Here is an 18,322-nt window from a genome sequence, read left to right as displayed (position 1 = left end):
CTGAGCGGCGGGGCAGCGGCGGAGGGGGCTGTGCGGTGTCCCCGGGGCTCCGGCGGGGCTGGCCCGGGGTGCGGGGCGCGCGGCCCCGCCCGGGCCCCTGTTACTACAGCAACTGGCGGCGGAGGCGCAGCCAATGGGGGCGCGCCCTGCGGCGGGCACGCGCGCCCCGGCAGCAGCCAATGGGCGCGGCCCCTGGCGGGCAGCCCGCGGTCACCGGGGCAACAGGCGCGCCGCCGCCGCCCCATTGGTGCCGGTCGGGAGGAGGGGGCGGGACCTGGCGGGAGGGGGCGGGGCCTGGCGGGGCCGCGCCGCGGGGGCCGAAGTGCTCGAGGCACCGGGGGAGCCCCCCGGGACACGCCGCGGGGGCGGGGGGTAAAGCACATGTCCGTGTAGGTACCGGCCTTTCCACTCTGCGGGGGGCTGAGAGCTGCGACGCCAGTACCGGCACCGGGCTGTCCCGGGGGTACCGGGAGCACGGCAGGGGCGCGGTCCGGGGGCAGACTCCCCGGGGGAATGCTCAACGTCCCGGCTGGACAGTGCGGTGCCCGGGGGTGCAGCTGTCAGAAGGGTGTGCGGGCTCCCGGGGGTGCCACGGGCGGGGGCACGAGGGACACGGGGGTGCCCAGTCGGGTGGATCGGCGGGTCCTGGCAGTAGCTGGAGCATCCCTGGGTGGGTACCGGGGGCTACCGGGGGACGTCGGGGTGTGCCCCCTGCCATTCTCTCCAGCAACCCTTTTCCGAGGGCTCCCATTGGCTGAGCCCGATATTTCCCCCCGCCCATTGGCCGCGGGGCGGAGGGGGCCGGTGTCTCCCATTGACAGAACCGGCGCGGCGGTGTTTACCGGGGGCGGGGCGGTGGCGGCTATAAGAATGGCACCGAGGGGCGTGCGGCTCCCGGGCTGCCCGCACCGACCCCTTGCGCACCCCCCGACTCGCACCCGCCCGCAGCCTCCCCGCACTGCGCCCGATCGGAGCATCCTCCGACTGAACCGGGGGAAGCATCCCCAGAGCGGATCATCCCGGTAACGGGGAGGGGCAGGGCGGTGCGGAGCATCCCCGGGTCGGTGCGGAGCATCCCGGAGCACCCCCGGACCGGCGCGGAGCATTCCCGAGCCGGACCGTCCCCAGGCCGACGCAGAACATCTCTCGGACCGGCGCGGAGCGTCCCCAGGTTGTTGTGGAGCCTCCCCGGGTCGGCGTGGAGCATCCCCGGGCCGGTGCAGAGCATCCCGGAGGATCACCGCGCCGCTGCGGAGCATCCCAGAGGATCCTCGGACCAGCGCGGAGCATTCCAGAACGGGCACGGAGAATCCCGGAGCATCCTCGGACCAGTGCAGAGCATCCCCGAACCGAACCGCTGCGGAGCATCTCGGAACGAAGACTGCCGGACCGACTCGTGTCCCCTCCGGAGCATCGCAGCAGCCGCCGCCCCGGCGGAGCCGCCCCCGCCGTGCGCCCCCGGGCCCCGTCGCGGCCCCCGTTGCCCCGCCCCGCCGCCGCCGCCCGCTCGGCACAATGGGGGCGGCGCGGCAGGGCGCGTAACGGCGGGCAGGGGGGGGGAAGAGGAGGAGGAGGAGGAAGGGACGGCAGCGGCGGAGGGGTGGTCCCGGGCTCCGGCATGGTGCATCGCGGCCCGCGGGGCCGGGGCGCGGAGGCTCGGCGGGAGCCCTGCGCCCCGTTACCGGCCCGCGACGCTGAACCGGCCTGGTGCAAGACGCCGAGCGGGCACATCAAGCGGCCGATGAACGCCTTCATGGTGTGGTCCCAGCACGAGCGCCGCAAGATCATGGATCAGTGGCCCGACATGCACAACGCCGAGATCTCCAAGCGCCTGGGCCGGCGCTGGCAGCTCCTCCACGACTCCGAGAAGATCCCCTTCGTCAAGGAGGCCGAGCGCCTGCGCCTCAAGCACATGGCCGATTACCCCGACTACAAGTACCGGCCTCGGAAAAAGGGCAAGGTGGGCACCGGTGCGTCCCGCCCACGCCCTCCGGTGAAGATCAAGCCTTCGGTGCTGGGCCGTGTCGCCACCGGCCGCCGGCAGCCCGCCAAGCCACCTGACACCCCGCAGGACCCCGCGCCGGAGGCGGCCACCGAGGACTGTGCCAGCACGCCTGCCTGGCACACGGTGCCCACCCGGGAGCACGGTCCCCTGGAGCCCCCGAGCCCTGCTGCCACCTGCCCTGAGCCGGGGAGGTCCCCAGAGAGTGGGTCCCCCTCTCCCATGTCAGCTGGGTCCCCTCCCTCCTCCTTCAGCTCTTCTGATGAGGAGCTGGAGGAAGAGCTGCTGGGGGTCCTGCCCGCGCGGGCCCCCACCGGTGCCGCCTGCGGCGCCCTGGACTGGTCCAGCTTCGACAAGGACCACGACCCCTTCCCACGGGGAGGCTCCTCACACTTCGAGTTCCCGGACTATTGCACACCCGAGGTGACGGAGATGATCGCAGGGGACTGGCTCATGTCCAGCATCTCGGACTTGGTCTTTACCTACTGAGTCCCAAACTCTGCAGGTAACACTCTTTTTTTCCCCCTCGCCCCCCACTATCAGGTTGTTCAAAACAAAACAAACAGAAAGCAAGCAAACAAACAAAAGAACCGAAACCAGCTGTTTACATGCAGGAATCAGGTATTTTGCCTTCCAGCTCTGGAGGGCAGAGCTCCCTGCTCACCCCAGCCGTGGCACACACCCGCTCCTGGTCCGTCCGTCTGTCCGGCCCCGCCTCGCCACACGTGGCTGGTGCTGCTGCCGTTAATTTGCCCGTGAAACGCGAGCGTCTGGTCGGGTTTTCATTGTCAGGGCTCGGCCCCTTCCCCCTGCGGCTCCGGCTGCTGCGGTGCTACCATGGCTGCTCCGGCCATTCCCATCCCTGCCGGCTGCTGCCCACGTTCCTGCTGCCTGCAGGAGCCCCCGCACCAGCCCCGGCTCTCGGTGCCCATCCCACCCTCCCCATTCCTCAGGGAATGGCCGGTTCCTTTTGCTTTTTGACTACATTTAAGGCACAGCTTCAATTTTCTCCTCCTCCTCATGGCAGCCCTTGGGGAGGGATCCCCAGCTGTGCTGTGTCTGGGGATGGCAGAGCCATGCAGAGCCCCCTCCCCCTGCCCAACGCCCCATTTTGCGGGGTCCCCAGGTCTGGTGTCCCCCGGGACCAGCCCTTTCCCTGCCGCGCGTGCTCCCGCCGCTGGCGTTGGGAAGAGCCAAGTTGCGCGCACGTGATCCGCACGTGGCTGCGGGAGCCGCCTTGTTCCTCTCGCCCAGCAGTTGGATTTGTGGAGCTGGCTGTGCCACGGGGGGAGCCCGTACCCAGAGCCACCCCTGCGGGGGCACCAGCCCTTCCTAGAGCAGCTGATCCCCGTTTTAACCTTGTACCCCGTGCCCGTGTGGGACCGTCTCTGGGATGGCCCACCTTGGCCGTGGGAGCCGGGTCCCACCGTGCCCGGCTGCGGGGGGCGATGCCACTGGGGTGGCTGGGAGCTGGCAGGGTGGCCGGGAAGGGATGCTGCTGGAAATCTGCCTTAACACCACCCAAACGGGGCTGGGAGCCACAGCCATGCTGGTGGGCACGTGGGGGAGGGCGATGCTCCAGCCTGGTGCTCCTCCACCTGGCATCATGCCCCGCTGCCGGCTGCAGCAGGAGCATCCCGGCAGAGCACTTCCCTGTGGGAATGTCCTGCCACGGCAGCTCTTCCAGCTGGGATTTTCTTTGATTTTCCTAATGGCTGCTTCCTGCCATGAGCTCCTCCTGCTGCTGGGGAGCATGTGGCTGTGGTGCTGGCATGGTGGCCAGCACAGGCTGTGTTGGTGGGGCAGGGGCTGTGCTCAGGGATGGCTCTGCCACACAGGGGAGAGCAGAGACCCCCCACCACCCTGAGCTGCCAGCCCTGGGGACATGGCAGCAGCTGTTAGTGCCCAGAGGAGCTGCACTGGGCAGCCTCTAAAGTTCCCCATGGCCCTGACTCCTGGTGGAGACTAACCCTGGAGAATCTGACCTTTCCCGGGCAGTGGGGTGGCAGGGACAGGGGGGCACCCACTCCCCAGAGGTCTGCCTCCCCATTTTGGGGCTGCAGGTCCCTCTGGTTGCTGCCTTGTGCCTGCCCGTTGTGGTAGAGTCGGACAGAGCTGCAACCAGGGGAAAAGCATCCCCCCCGCCCCGGGGCCCTGGCATCCCTCCCGGGTGGCTCAGAGCCAGGGACCTGCCAGGCCCCAGTGCCCCCAGCTCAGTGCTGGGGACAGGCACCGCGGTGCAGGGAGAGGTATGTCCCTTGGGCCCCTTGAAGGGGTGCTGGGTGTCCCGGGTGGCCTCGGGGTCCCTCCCCGAGCCATCAGCATTGTAGATGTGTCGCTGTGTAGCCGTAGCTGTGCGTGTGTCGGCAGCGCGAGAGCCGCCGTGTTCGGTAGCCCCGGTGCGGTGCCAGCCTGCGGAGGCAGGCGGGTGTCACGCATCGGACACGTGTTCCCCGTATAGAGCGTGTCCCCCTCCCTGTCCCCCCCACCCAGGCCGTTCCCCACCGGACCCAGCCCTACCCAAGGTGGAAAAGCCAAATAAGTGCCAGGCCAGCTGTGATGCCTGCTCCCGCCTCGGTGCTGTCCTGGGGAGGGCTCCGTCTTCCCACCCCCTGGGCAGCCGCACACCAGGAGCCCCCCAGCCCCCTCCCACATGTGAGCTGGGTTTGGGGTTCCCGGGGGGGTCGTGTGGCCCTGGGGCTCTGTGACACGCACAGATCTCACCCAGCACCTCGGTGCCTTCTTGGGGCACGCGCTGTGGCCAGGAGCACTCGGGAAAGGTGCTGAGGCTGCACCCACCCTCTGTCCCCATCCCTGGGGAACCAAAGCCCCCCAGGCACCAGAAGGGCCTGCGGCTACAATGAGGGTCTCACATCATACATGTGCTCTGCTGGTCCTGTGGCTGGGGGCTGCACCTCCTGGTCCCAGTGGGGACAGAGGCGGCCTGGGATCCCCTTTGTGCTGTGTGTCACCCATGGGCTGGGGTGCTCCCTCCACGGACTATCAGGCAAAAACATTTCCTCAGGTGCAAGTTCTGGGTCAGTGCCAGAACCAGAGCCAGGGCCCTCTCCCTCGCCCCGGCCACAAGCACAACACCATCCACTTCATCCCCATCCCCTGCCCACCCCCCATCCCCCTCCTGCCCCCTCCTCCAGACCCGCTGGGTGTGTTCGTTGGGGGAAGAACTGTTGTGGACAGTGGTGGATTTTCTGTGCCGTGTGGTTGTAGTGCTTAGAGACCCCCCCAGCGTGCGGCCCCCCTCCCGCTGCGCCCCCCGCTGCCCGGTGCTGGCTGGCGTGCGTGTGCGAGCGTGTGTGCGTGCAACACCCCGTCATCACTGGAGACAAAGCGAATAAGAATAATAATAATAAATTAATAATAAAAAAAAATAAACCAAACCTCTCTCAGGAAGAAGCCGCCCTGGCGGTGGCCGAGCGGGCCGGGGGTCCCCGGAGCCGGCGGGGCCCCAGCGCAGCCTGCGGACGGGCGCCAGCGCTCGGGGTCACCTTTGTAGTGTTGTGTTAGTGAAGGGTTCCTGTAGCTGTTGTCTTGGAGAAAGGGGCTGTTGGCCGAGGGGCAGCCCTGGCTCCCGCTCTGCTGGAGCTTGGCGAACAGTTATCCCGACTGTTGTGACTATGGAATAAAGTGTGTTGGTCTGCTGCCCATGGCTCCGGCTCCTCCTGTGCTGCCTCGCTCCTCCCCGGGGACACGGGGCTCCCAGGGGGATGTGGGGTCAGCTCCCACGCTGGCCCAGGGGCTCCCACCCTGACTGTCCCCCTGGGAGGGTTCACCTTGTCAGTTGGAGCCAGCTGGATATCCCCTGGGAGCAGGGTCATGCTTCTAAAGGTGTGTGTGCGCACATGTGTGTGTGTACATGTGTGTATGCATGTCCTTTTTGGTTGTGTAAGCACACGTGTGGTGTGTGCAGGCTGTGCCTGTGCATGGGCTGTGTGTGGGTGCACAATGTGTGTGTGTATGTTTGTGCACATGCAACTGCAGTGCCCTGTGTGCTCTGTGCACGCATGGGCTGTGTGTGCCATGTGCTGTGCATGTGTGTGCTGGGGACAGGACCAGGGCAAGTGGGGCTGAGGGGGCTAATCCAGCCCCAGAGGAGGACCTGGGGTGGGGCACAAGGGGGACATGCTGCTTGCATCACATCCCCCCCCATCCCACAGCTGTTGCCACAGCAACAAAGGGAGCCCGGAGCATCCTCGGGTACCACAGGCCCCTCCCGACCCATGCTGGGGACCAGGCTGTCCCCAGGGGGAGTGGCCACCCAGCAGCGACTCCCCCAGCCCCACAGCCTGTACCTCCTCTGGGGCAGCACCCAGCACTGCCCCGGGGTGCCCTGGCAATAACCCCAAAACTGAGGGGACAGAGATGCTCTGACATGGCAGCACTGCAGTCCCGGCTGTGGGGCCTGGATGGAGCCACCGCAGCTTGGCTGGGAGAGGGGAGGATGAGGGCAGCCAGAGGAGCTGTGATGGGCACCAGGGTGGTTCTCAGGATGAACCCCCCCAAAGCCTGGCAGCACCAGGCAGGGCCTGCTAGACCCCTGCATGTGAGAAGGGGTGGAGGGACAAGCATGTCCCCAGTGCTGGGGACACCCAGGCTGGGGCTGTGCTGGGGGACAGCCCATCCCACCCGCAGCGTGTTCCCTCCTGAGGCCTCTCGGGCGTGGGGCTTTGTTCAGTGCTGCAGCCGGCACCGAAAGGGTCCTGGTCCCCACCCCCCTCCCCCTGCTCCAGGCTGACATTTCCACACGAAGCCCCCCCAACACGCATGCACACAGACAAGCACACACAACCCCCCCCACCATCACATGCCAGGGCTGGGAAGTCCATTCCCGTGGCAGTGGCCCATCCCTGGGCAAGCAGCTGGACTGGGGCAGCAGAGGGCATGCAGCAGCCCCATCCCCGCAGTGCGGTGGCCCCGTCCCCACAGCCCCACAAGGCAGCAGCCCCTCGGCCACCCCAGAGGTGCCTCATCCCTCCCACCACCGCCCCTCCTTCCCCACCGCTGCCATTGGGTGGCTGCTGGTGGCCTGATGTCGGGCCTGATCCTGCCAACACAGCGGCAGGGCCCTTCCGGGGCTGTGCTGGGGCTGGATCCAGCCCAGGACAGGCACGGGGTTCCCTTCCTCCATCCCATGTGGAAGCCCCCTGGCTTGGCAGAGCTGGAGGCTGCCTGGGGTGAGCAGTGAAGGCTGGGCCTCTGCTAATGGGCACCATGCCCAGGATCTCCTCCCTGGCCTAGGGTAGGTCAGGCTATTTCCAGCCCCCTGCACAGTGGATGGGGGCACGCCCCGGGAAGCCCTGGCACACCCAAGCCCTGGCACACCCAAGCTCTGGCACAACCAAGCCTTGGCGCGCACACACACACACACACCAAGCCCTGGCATTTAACCAATGATGGGCAGAAGGGAGAGGAGTGGCAACCAGGGCACACAAGTGCCGTTTGGCTCCTGTGCCTCTTCCCACGACTTCTTGTGACTGCAAGGCTGGCAGGTTGGGCCACTGGGTGCTGTGAGAGCAGATCTGGCTGCCACGGTCCCTGCCAGCACCAGGGGAGAGAGGGCAGTGTGTTTAGTAACTGTTTATTTTACAGTTATAGGGTTTGTACAAATCTGCATTTACATGGGTCTGTAGAAGTGTTTGTACAGAGGAACTGAAGCACCCGAAGCAACCGTCTCCTCCCAGGCCCTTCCTCTCCTTGGGGACAACGCAAGAACTAAAGTGCATCATAGACAGAGAGCAAAGGGGGGGCCAGGGGCTTCCCCGGGGAGGGGGGACTCCAGTCATCCCCTCCTTAGGGGCAGTGGCAGAGTGTACGGAGGGGTCCCAGGACCACCAGCAGCCCCCCAGGTCACCACACTGTCCTGCACCGTGAGTTTCTAAAGTGCTAAATTCCCTCCACCCTGGAGAGATGCCAAGGTCCAGAAACAGGCTCTGCCTCCGCCATGCCAGGAGAGACCCCGGAGCTGCCCCTGGCTCCCACCAGCAGCACAGACAGCCCTGGCACCAGGAACAGGCCTCACTGCCCTGCCTCTGCCACAGCAGGTTCACACACTTCAGCTTTGAGCCTGCAGAGGTGAAGGAAACTCCTGCTTCTTATGGAAGCAGAGGTGCTGACTGCCCACTCACCCTCTGGCCAGCAAGGCACGGTGCCCCAAGGGCCCACGGGGCAACCCAGAACCTCCCCTAAGGCCATTACAAACCAACAGGCTGGGGACTGGGACAGGAGGGTGCTGAGCTTCACAGGGCATGAGTTTTCTATCCTAAAATCCATAACTCTTCAACCAACACCTGATTTCCAGGTGTGCAGCCCCTGGGCATGGCACAGATGGCTTTGGGCACAACACAGCACAGGGGGGCAGCTGGGGGGGAGCCTTGGGGGACAGGTAAGGGCACTTGCGGGAGGCTGAGCAGCTCAGGGGAGAGGTAGAGGCATAGAGTGTCTATTGGCTTTGTCTCAGTGGGACACGGAGTTGTCCAGAAGGATTTGCTGCTTAGCTGGGAGGGCAGGGAGCACTGGGGCTGTTAAGAGGGGGGAATTGAGAGCTATGCAGGAGTTGGGAATGGCCTTTCCAGGAAAATCCCTTACTTGCATTATTCCGAAGGGTGATGCTGAGGTCCCATCAACTCATGGGGGGAGATTTCAGACAGACTTCCTACCACAACAACTTCTGTCCTGTGCAAAGTGTTTCACAAGGTGGAAAAAGCCTCTCCCTGTGCTAGAGTCTGCTTCCAGAGCTGTGGAAGTTGGCAATGGATGTTCACTGCACCACCAACTCGTGTTGCTGACAGCCTGGCACTTGACAGCACAGACCTCAGGCAGGACCACTGACACTCAGCCCTCACCTCTCTGACCTGAGACAGGACCACGGGACACCCTGTGTGGGCCTGCTCCTGTCCCCAGCCCTTCCCTCCTCTTAATGGATCAGGGTGCAAAGGTGAGGAAGCAAAAGGAATCAGGGAGAGTTACATGCTGGAGAAAACCTCCTGGCAGGGGTTTGTGAAAGGTCTGGCTCTACTCAGAGGATGCTGACAGGAAGGGGAAGGGTGGGACCACCAGCAGCCTGCACATGAGGGATGCCAAGCCAGAAGGCTGCCCTGTTCTTCAGGGGTGTAACAGCCCCTCACCCCCCCACACACGCAGCTGGCCCAAACCCTGCTGTGACACTCCTCCTCATCCCAAACACTGTGGGATCGATTCAGCACAGCCCACAAAGGGCTCTTTCTCCTACAGTCACCTGTGCACAGCCTGAAGAGCCCAGCTCGTCCCTACCTTCAGTTCCTCCCGAGATGGCAGCAGTGTCCGTCTGCTCCCCCAGCACAGGGAGGAGAGGAGGCGAGTGTTGGGGTGGGGAACCCTCCTGCTGGGCTGGGGAACCCTCCTGCTGGGCTGGTTCCCATGAGTTGCTGTCACAAAGGCCAAAAGCGTCGCTGGACGCAGCAGAACAATCTTCAGACAGGTCGTTCCTGGACACATCCTCTCCTCAAATACCGTCCCTTCCCACGAGGGAAGGACGTGGTGACAGGGAAGGTCCTTCCTCTGGCTTCAGGGAAAAATCTGCAGTTCAAACTTGGGTGCCCACTCCAGGGCGCTCTTCACCACGGCCAGGGCAGCTGCTCCCAGCGCCACCGTCAGCCCCATCACGGCCAACTTGACAAAGCGGTTGGTCCGGGGCTTTGTCAAGATGGATTTTGTCCGTTCCTCCCCTCGGGGCCGCTCCCTGAAGCGCTGCCTCAACACAGTGTCTGGTCTCTGCTGCACTGACGCCAACTCAAAGTCCTTAAACGTGGAAGCTGCAGTTCTGGAAAAGAACAAACAGAGAAGAAACAGGTCAAGGAGTGTCCCCAGCCACGGGGACCAGCTCCCTGCTACGGGGGATCTTCCTGAGAAAGCAAGACCTGGCAAGGGGATGCAGAGAACACAGACACTCACCGTTCAGCCTGCTGCTGAGCTGCCTCCTTGGCCAGTTCAGATGGTGGGAACTGGACAAAAAGGACCCCAGCTTTCCTGATCAGAGACTCATAAGGAAGGTCCTGTGGGATCTGGGACAGGAGGTGGTGGACAGAGGCCATGTCACACTCGCAGTCCAGAACTTCCTGCTCCCGGTACAGCACGATCTGGAGAGAGGTGCAAGAGCATTGAGGACAGCTGGGATGACTCCTTGTCACTTGTTGGCCCCAACTTCAGAGCCACAAGAGTGAAACTTTTAACTGCCAGCTGAAAGACCTGCCTTTCCTAAGGAGACGCACTGCAGAGAATAATTCCCTGTCTGGAAAGAGAAACACCAAACCCTTCCCAACTCTTAGGCCACGGAAAGCCCCTTCCTGGGTCGTTACATCCATTGTGGAAGCACAGCCCACTCCTGGCACGTCAGAGATGTAGGAAGACCCTCAGCCCGGCCTGACCCCATGGCTTGCCCTCAAACAGAGATCTGTCTGGGCTTCCCACAGGACAAAGAGCAGATGGATGCAGAGGGCAGGGCTGCCCCACGACAGGCTCCCCAGCACCTGAGCAAGGGCCCAGCACATCAAAGCCAAGAAAAACACCAGGTCAGGCTGGGAGCTGCAACAGCCTGCAGACCTGGCCACCCCCAGGCTGCCTCGAGCAATCCTGATCCTTCTTGCCCTTCGCCAGCCCTTCTCTGCAGCCCCAAACCACTGGAACCTCACATTGGTTCAGTGAATCCCTCAACCACTCCAGCCAGTACCTACCACAGCAGCAAAATAGATGGGCATCAGCGGGTGGCAGGCCAGGAAGAAGTCGTATAATCGCACGACGTGCCGGAAGTCAGACAAGACGTGCCCGAACCAGGTGATCAGCCAGCTGAGGGCAAAGATGGTTCCCACCTCCGCACTGCAGAGAGGGAAAGTGCTGTTAGAGCAGTCACTGCCAGCAGCTTGGGAACCGTGCTGGAATGCTCCTGGTGCCACACACCTCCATGCCTGGGAGGGGAGACAGAGCTGGCATCAGAGAATGCAGAGCTCAGCCAGAGCCATGAGCTGCACCTCTGAACGACCCCAGGGCAAAGCGCGGCCACTACTCGTCTCACATCCAGTGGGGTCTACAGCAAAGGCCCAAATTTTTTGCTTTCAGGGGAACCTGAATGTGTGACGTATCACATCACTGTCTGGCATCTGAAGACACCTGAAGTCTTGCAGCACAGTCAGCTTTTCAGGTTCCTTTTCACTCTAAGGCTTACAGACCTCTGTGAGTTTCTAATCAAGCTTGGTACCCAAAAACATGCTGGCCATGAAATGGAACAGAGATGCTTGCCCAGAAAAGGACTCTGGCCTGAACCTTCCCACTTACCTTCCTGCTTCTGCTTTAATCTGCCTGGACTACACTTGTTTGTCCCTACTGCAAAATCTGGGAATGATCCCCAGAACTAGCAATACACTACAGCCAGGTGACACCAGACACAACACTGGGCACGTGAAGTGGTGGTGGCACCTTTGTGTGACACTGTCTGCAAACCCCTTGCCTTCCCAAGATGGAAGCAGATCACTGGGGTGAGGATGGCACCAAGGAAAACTCCTTAAAACAGGCAGCACAGCTTTGGGTCTGCTCAGAAGCAGAGTCCCACATGGCTTTGGACTGTCACAATCAGTTCTGGGTCAGCTGCATCAGGGCACAGCTCAGAGCCTGGGAGGGAAGCTCTGCGTACCTCTGCATGAAGTCGTGCACCTCAGGGTTCACTTGGTCTATGATGGGCATCAGGTAATTTAAAATGTGCTTGGTATTATCCATTGTTGGGTCCATAAAATCCCTGAGGAAAGATTTAAAAGAAGTTGTGAAGCAACCATGTCAGTGAGTTCTCCCTCCAGGGAGGCAGCTGGGAGGTACATAAATGTACTGGCAATAAACAGTGTAGCTGGCAGGGTGGCCCCCAGCCCCGAGGAGTTCTGTCCCTTTGGGACAGCCCCTTCCCACCCCCTGGGACACACAGGGCTGATCTGCACAGAAAACCTGAACCCAGGCAACCACGCTGGTATCAGCTGGCACTTCTTACTCTGCTGCAGTGCATGGATGAACCATAAAGCCTTTCCAGCACCCAAAACCCAACTCCCGGTCTGGAAGAGGAGGGAAAATCCCTCCAAACCACTCCCCAGCTGAAGGCTTGTTCTGATTTCAGTGCACGAACAGGAGAGACACTTGACTTGGGGCCCAGGACACTGGGAAGGCATGTGGGAGGCCCTGTGCTGAGCCAGCCCCCAGGAGCTGCAGAGGCCCCGTCAGCAGAGCTGGCCAGAGAAGGATGAATAATGCACAGGCCTTGGCTTTTTCAGCTTCAAGACACGCTACAACTGAGCTGGCAGCCTTCAATTATCCCTTCCCCAGGGCACAGCTCCCTGCAAAGCCACACACTAACATGTGGTCATGCAGCTCTCTCACAGCACCTCTCTGGGCATGGCCTTAAGCCAAGGCTCTGCCTTCCTGGCTCCCTGCTCCCGGACAGGCCAACCCACTGCCCAGGCTTCCCTGCAGGCACAGGTGTCCCCACAGCCCCAGGACATGCAGGTGACTCCTCCAGCCAAGCCCAACAAGTACCTGAGATGATGCGTCGAGAGCTTTTCCACCAGAGCAGTGGCCAGTCTGTCCCCCACCACCAGGAGGAAGGTGACCACGATGTCATGGTAGCCCTGGTAGTAGTGCAGCTGGGGGTTGCGCTTGAGGACGTGGAGGATAATGTCGATGAGTTCCTCCTGCAAACCTTCCCTCTGGTCATCTGGCATCCCTGTGGGGACAGCACCAGGGGGGTGGGATGGGCTGTGTCACCTACCAGTGCCTGCTGTGGGAGCGAGTGTGGCTGCGTGTGCAAGGAGAGGAGCCATCTGTCTACCCCAGGGGATGGGGTGCAAGGGGCAAAACCTAGCAGGGAAAGCATCTCGAGTCCTAACCCTGCCCTCCAAAACTCCGATGGCTCAGGGGAAGCCAGTTGTGAGGCTGCTTAATGTCCAGAGCTGCAGTGCCCCTACCCGTGAGGAAGTCAGGGAGGGGACAGGAGGAGGGTTTGCTGAGGTGTGCACAGAGAAAACTGCCCTGCACACCCAGCTCTGCTGAGGACCTGGTGATCATTTTTAATTTCTCAGGAGCTCTAGAAAAAATTGCCCAGGACCCACTTCCACAGAAACTGTGCCAACCGAGGCCTTGATCACCACAACTTGGTACAGGTCCCCTGCTAATGGCACTGTTTGGGGACAGGATGTCACAGGAACAACATCCTGCCCCTCACAGCTGCAGCCATTTCCTGGCAGTCCTTGTCAACTGAGAAAATGCCCTAAGGCCAAGCAGAAATTCCCCGCAGAGATCCTGCCATGACAAAGTTCTCCTTTTCCCCTGCTTCACTGATGTGTCTAAAAATAGGCAGGAGGCTGTCATTCCAGGGCAAAAACACCCCGTGGTAGCAGAGCCTGCAGGAATGAGGCCTGCACACAGCATCCACACTCCAGAGAATCAGAGGGAATCAACTGACGCACAACAAAAGTGGCAGAAGGGGGAGCAGGGTCTGGCCAGAAATAACGACTGCTCTGCAGTTACAGAGCTGCTGGATCACGTTTTATAAATAGCACAACGAGGCACCCAGCAGAACTAAACAACTGCAAAAACATTTGCTTCTAGAGGTTCAGAGCTGTCTTAAACTGAGTGCATGAACCCCACTCCGAGGCTGTTTTACACCAGAAATTGTTCTACCCACTGGCAAACTCGCCTTCCGTGCCCCGGAGCTAGAGCAGGGTCTAAAATAAACTGAATAATAAACACTGCTCAAGCACTCCACCTATCCTAACCTCCCCCTGGTGACACAAGGAAAGGGACATGCAGGATCCTGGCCTTCCTGAGCTGTGACTGTTTGATGGCACCAGCCTGCTGGCAGCGGGGCAGGGGGAAGGGAAATGCTGGAGGAGCCACATCAGCTCCGGCAGCTGAAGGGAACAACAGCCACAGAACAGCTCCACCGCATGAAGCAGCTGCTGGAAGCTCACCAGGAAAAGGCTTTCTGGAAGTCAGGCTCTTGGAGCAGTGGAGTGTCTCTTGCTGCCACCCCAGAATGAAGCCTGAGCCAGGAGGAGCCCCATGGCACAGCCCTTCCCTTCCCCCCACAGGGTGGGAAGAGGAGAATCCCCCTCACCTGGCGGGAAACGGCGCAGGGATCTCCGCACGTCCAGCAACACTTGCTGGTAATCTTTGTTGTCCTCGCGCAGCTCCTTTCCTGCTGAGGGAGGAGGAACAGGATTAACAGCAGGGAGTGCAGAGGTATGGGAAGAGAGCTGGGCGAGAGAGCCAGGAGGAACTGATGGCAGGAGGATGAGGCACAGACACACACACTCCCTGTCACACGTCCCCTTCATATGTGTCACACACCAGCCTTGTCCCCTCACTTGCACTGCCACACGTTCTGACACCAACAGCAGGTCAGGGAGAAGAAACCAGACTGTTAATTCTTTAAACAACATATGTTAAAACTGACACCACGCCCGGCATTCCTGGAAACATCTCTGCTCCACAGTTGGGATGTGGATTTCTAAGCATACTCAGCAGCAAAGCACAATATGCTGTGGAGACCACGAAGAAGAGTTCATTAAATAGAAAGAATTCAGATTGAAACCTCATACACAGGTGGCTAAGGCAGTTAAAACAGAAAAGAATTTGCTGGCACACTGAACTATCCATGTGACCACGTGAAATTGAATGTCATCTTCCAGCAGCTCTGATCACCTAATCCAGCTCTTGACTGCCGGGGAGACTGGACACTTCTAAACAGCCAGAGATTCAGGAACAGCAACAAAATCTGTCCTAAAAACTACAGGACCTGGAGCTCCTGCACTGTTAAGGGTTAAAAACCACGCAGGTACCTCCTCCTCAAGAAAGTAATTTTCCCTGTTCTGCTCTGACCAAACACCACAGCTGCTTCATGTCGCCCACTGCTCTGCCTACGCCTGGAAGAGACCCCTGGAGAGTGTCTTGGCCAAGCAGGGCTCAGCACAGCCACCGAGGGAGCATGACCGATTATATCTGATCCTTTCTGCTGCAGACGAACTTGGACACACCAGCTGACTGCTCAGGGCTATGCCCACCGCACCCACCCTGAACTCATTTCCAGTGCTGTCAGTAAGGACAACCACCCTCACAGCACCACAGAAATGCTTTTTTTAGCAAGTCGTGTTATTTTCAAATCACTGTGAAGCTGCAGTTTGGGAGGCCCCTCCATGCACCAGCTTGGTGGGAAACACACAGGGCAGGGGCACAGTGTGCACTTCAACCCATGACCCTTCCTCTGCCCTGCACAGAGATCATCCACCTGCTCTCCCAATGCACCTGAGTCATTCTCCCAAAGCACCCCTGACTCCCCAAGCACCCTTCCAGGCTGCTCCATACCTGGAAGAGGGGGCAGGTCATCTGTGTTGACACTGAGCAGCTTTGGCCACACTTTGCAGCGGATCTCATCGGTGAGGAGCCCCCCCTCGCTGATGGCCATGCGCCGCAGCGCCGCCACGTCGATGGGGTCACTGTTCAGGGCCTGGTAAATTTCTGCCACTTTTCTTTTCTTCTTTGAATCAAAGTCTGCAAGAAGGTCACAAAGAGGGCAGGCAGCGCAGAGCGAGGGGCAGGAACTCAGATCAGGAGAGACAAAATCCACTCACAGCCATGTCACACATGCAGCACGGGAGAGAAGATGGGACAGGCAGGACACACCCTGCCAGGACAGACCAGGGACCACCCTGGCAGGTCACTGTCCCCATGGGGTGACTGTCTCCATCATCTCAGGCTCAACACTGGGGGCACCCTGAGGGCTCGCAGGGCATCCCCACCAGCCCCACTGCTCCCACCCAGGAGCTGCCACCCAGATCCCTCGCCCGCGGCTCCGCACCGCGACAGCCCCGCAACCCTCTGCTCCTGACCCAGCCACCAGCTCCGGTGTCAAGTGTTTCCTACAACCAGGACTCCACGTTCCCACCAACTCCCAGCTCAGCAGTGGCTCCTGGATGCAGGCAGGGAGAAGTCTGAGCATTTCCACCGACAGCAACAATCACAAGAAAGGGCTTAATTACACCAGAGTTAACGAACCATGAGTACAGTGACTTCTCTCCCAACAGACACACTTGCCAGCTATGAGGACACACGTGGGTCAGCCAGGATTATCCAAACACTGCTGTTGTGTGGAGCACATGGAGTCGGGGGCAGGTAGGGAAGGGAATAACACCCAAAGCACACAGTGCTCTGGTTTCCATGGGGTGAAACACACTTACAGGACACAGGAGCGCTTCCCGGGGAGCTGAGGAGGGACAGTATTTCACACTGCATCCTGGTGTTGGTCACTGCTGCTTCTCCTGAGGAAGGGGAGAGGCCACCCAGGGCCTCAAAATCCCGCACTGGAGGAGTTTCCACTACAGAGGCTGTGCTGGGCTGGAGTGCAGGATGAGGCCACAAATGCTGCCTTTACTTAAAGGCTTTTCCAACAGACCCAAACTACTCTTGGGATCCAAATAGGATTCTTTGATACCGTGCCCAGATCGGATTTAGGGTGGGAGGGATGCAAAGGATCCCGATGAGGAAGCAGCTGTTTCCCAAGGCCCCACCCCCAGCAGCCACTCGGGAGCTCGTTCCTCTGCCCACGTGGCACCTCCGGTGTCCCGGCACTGCCCGGGCCCTCTTCCCACTCCCAGGGAGTGCCTGGCTGGAAGCAGCTCGGGGGCCAGCGGGATTACAGGCTGCTCAGACACTACGGAGGCCACGGGGTGGATGCTGTCCCTTCTCAAAGTCCCCTTAGACGCTTTTGGGATAAAAACAAGCTCTAGCAGCCCACGACACCTCTCCAAACAAGCTCCCGGTAGCGTTAAGGCTTCTAACGCTCACCCCGTGACCACTACTTTGTTTTATTTCCTTTTCCGCCTCTTGTGCAAGCAAAGTTGTTTGCACCCGAATGGAAACCAGCCCTGCTGAGCTGCTCCCTGTCCCCTGCCACACCAGGACCCTGGGCTGCCACACACCAGAGCCTCGGGAAAGAGGAGACAAAGCCTGTGGAAGAGGAAACTCCTGTTCACACAGAGAGAACTTCGGGAGCACAAAAGAAGGAGCGTATATTGAAGCTCCTCTTTGAGAGATTTACTGGCAAATACCCCCAGCATTTTATACTGTGGCAACCCACTTCGGTCAACAGCTGCCACCCAAACGCCGCGTTTCAAAGCCTTATTTGTGCAATCAAACCCCCCCAACTCGCACTAGCAGTTACACTTGGAAGGAGAGAAAGAAAGAGGAACTCAGAGCGCGGGGACTCATCGCACAGTCACTCAAACCGTCTCCTCACGCAGGGAGAGGTTTTCTGGTTCCTGCCGCGGCTAAAACCAGCGCCCGGAGCAGCTCTCACCAACCAGCACCGGGCACGGCCGCGCCTGCCTGCGGGACCCGCAGCGGGATGGCCGCCCGGCTCCGGAGGGAAGCAGCCCCGCGCTCCCGAAGGCTGGAACGGGGCCGGTACCGGCGCTCACACCGCGCCTGGCACGGACAGGCCATGCCCGGCGCTGCTGCAGAGCCCCCCGGCTGCGGCCGGGAGGGGTGGGCCGGAAAAGCGAAGCCCGGAGAGCTCAAGTGCTCGAGCTCGAGTCAGGCACCGGCCAAACGGCAGCTCCGCCTGCCCCGCCCGCCCGTTCCCAGCCCCGGGAGGTTCCGGCAGCCGCGGGGCTGGGCCGAGCAGCACCGGGACGCGAGCGGCGGCACCGGGACCCGAGCGGCGGCACCGGGACCCGAGCGGCGGCACCGGGACCCGAGCGGCACCGGGACCCGAGCGGCACCGGGACCCGAGCGGCGCCCACCCCGCCCCGCCCCGCCAGGGGGCGCCGCCGCGCCTGCAGGGGGCGCTGCAGCCCCCGCCCGCCTCCCGGGCATCGGTGCCCCCCGCCCGCCAGGCCCAGCCCAGCCCAGCCCAGCCCGTACCGTGGCCGCCGACGCCGTTGCGCGGCGGGCTCCGCCGGGCCATGTTTCCGGGCGCTGCGGTGCATACCGGGCCGGAGAGCGGCCCGGGCTGGCGCTGAGCGCTCCCCGCGCCGTCCGGCCCCGCCCCCGCCCGCTCCCCCCGCCCATCGGCCGCCGGCGCGCGCGCGGCACGTCACGGCGGGTCACGTGACCAGGCAGCCGCGGCGCGCCGGCGCATGCGCAGAGGGCCGGCCCGTGCCGCGGCCTCCTGCCCTTTCTCCTCGGAAAAGGTTTTTTTTTTTTTGGGTTTTATGGCAAAAAGCTCCTTCCAGGAGATACTCCGGCTTCTCTGCGCTTCCCCGCCCCCGCGGGGCTGCTGCCACCCCTGCCCCCCCA

At 61.7% G+C, this 18,322-nt stretch overlaps 2 protein-coding genes across 5 annotated transcripts; one reads left to right on the top strand and one right to left on the bottom strand.

Annotated features, from left to right (window-relative positions):
* Positions 1-1,618: 1,618 nt before the first annotated feature.
* SOX12 (SRY-box transcription factor 12) lies at positions 1,619-3,133 on the top strand. Its single transcript, XM_051632725.1, has one exon. The coding sequence runs from the start codon at positions 1,619-1,621 to the stop codon at positions 2,489-2,491; it is 873 nt and encodes a 290-aa protein (XP_051488685.1). The 3' UTR covers positions 2,492-3,133.
* Positions 3,134-7,582: 4,449 nt separating this feature from the next.
* On the bottom strand, positions 7,583-18,086 carry TBC1D20 (TBC1 domain family member 20). 4 transcript variants are annotated; one of them, XM_051632720.1, is made up of 9 exons: positions 17,948-18,061; positions 16,264-16,344; positions 15,392-15,577; positions 14,145-14,228; positions 12,566-12,752; positions 11,682-11,783; positions 10,729-10,870; positions 9,950-10,134; positions 7,583-9,818 (listed from the first exon to the last, which is right to left on the bottom strand). In XM_051632720.1, the coding sequence occupies exons 1-9, from the start codon at positions 17,988-17,990 to the stop codon at positions 9,563-9,565; spliced, it is 1,266 nt and encodes a 421-aa protein (XP_051488680.1). In that variant the 5' UTR covers positions 17,991-18,061; the 3' UTR covers positions 7,583-9,562. The 4 variants fall into 4 exon arrangements, with proteins under 4 accessions (XP_051488680.1, XP_051488681.1, XP_051488682.1 ...); XM_051632721.1 differs by having other exon boundaries at positions 14,145-14,225; XM_051632722.1 differs by lacking the exon at positions 16,264-16,344 and having other exon boundaries at positions 17,948-18,086.
* Positions 18,087-18,322: the final 236 nt, after the last annotated feature.

The sequence above is a fragment of the Apus apus genome, chromosome 15 (assembly GCF_020740795.1).
Source record: "Apus apus isolate bApuApu2 chromosome 15, bApuApu2.pri.cur, whole genome shotgun sequence".
Taxonomy (NCBI): Eukaryota; Metazoa; Chordata; class Aves; order Apodiformes; family Apodidae; genus Apus; species Apus apus.
The sequence above is the reverse complement of the archived record's forward strand: the minus strand, read 5'-3'. Positions and strand labels throughout refer to the sequence as shown.

Excerpts from the sequence above, each read along its gene's own strand:
- SOX12 (XM_051632725.1), top strand. The coding sequence starts at position 1,619 with ATGGTGCATCGCGGCCCGCGGGGCCGGGGCGCGGAGGCTCGGCGGGAG.
- TBC1D20 (XM_051632720.1), bottom strand. The coding sequence starts at position 17,990 with ATGGCCCGGCGGAGCCCGCCGCGCAACGGCGTCGGCGGCCACG. Across the intron at positions 14,229-15,391 it reads TGACCTGCCCCCTCTTCCAG|CAGGAAAGGAGCTGCGCGAG; the intron begins GTATGGAGCAGC and ends CTCCTCCCTCAG. Across the intron at positions 11,784-12,565 it reads CTCTCGACGCATCATCTCAG|GGATTTTATGGACCCAACAA; the intron begins GTACTTGTTGGG and ends ATCTTTCCTCAG.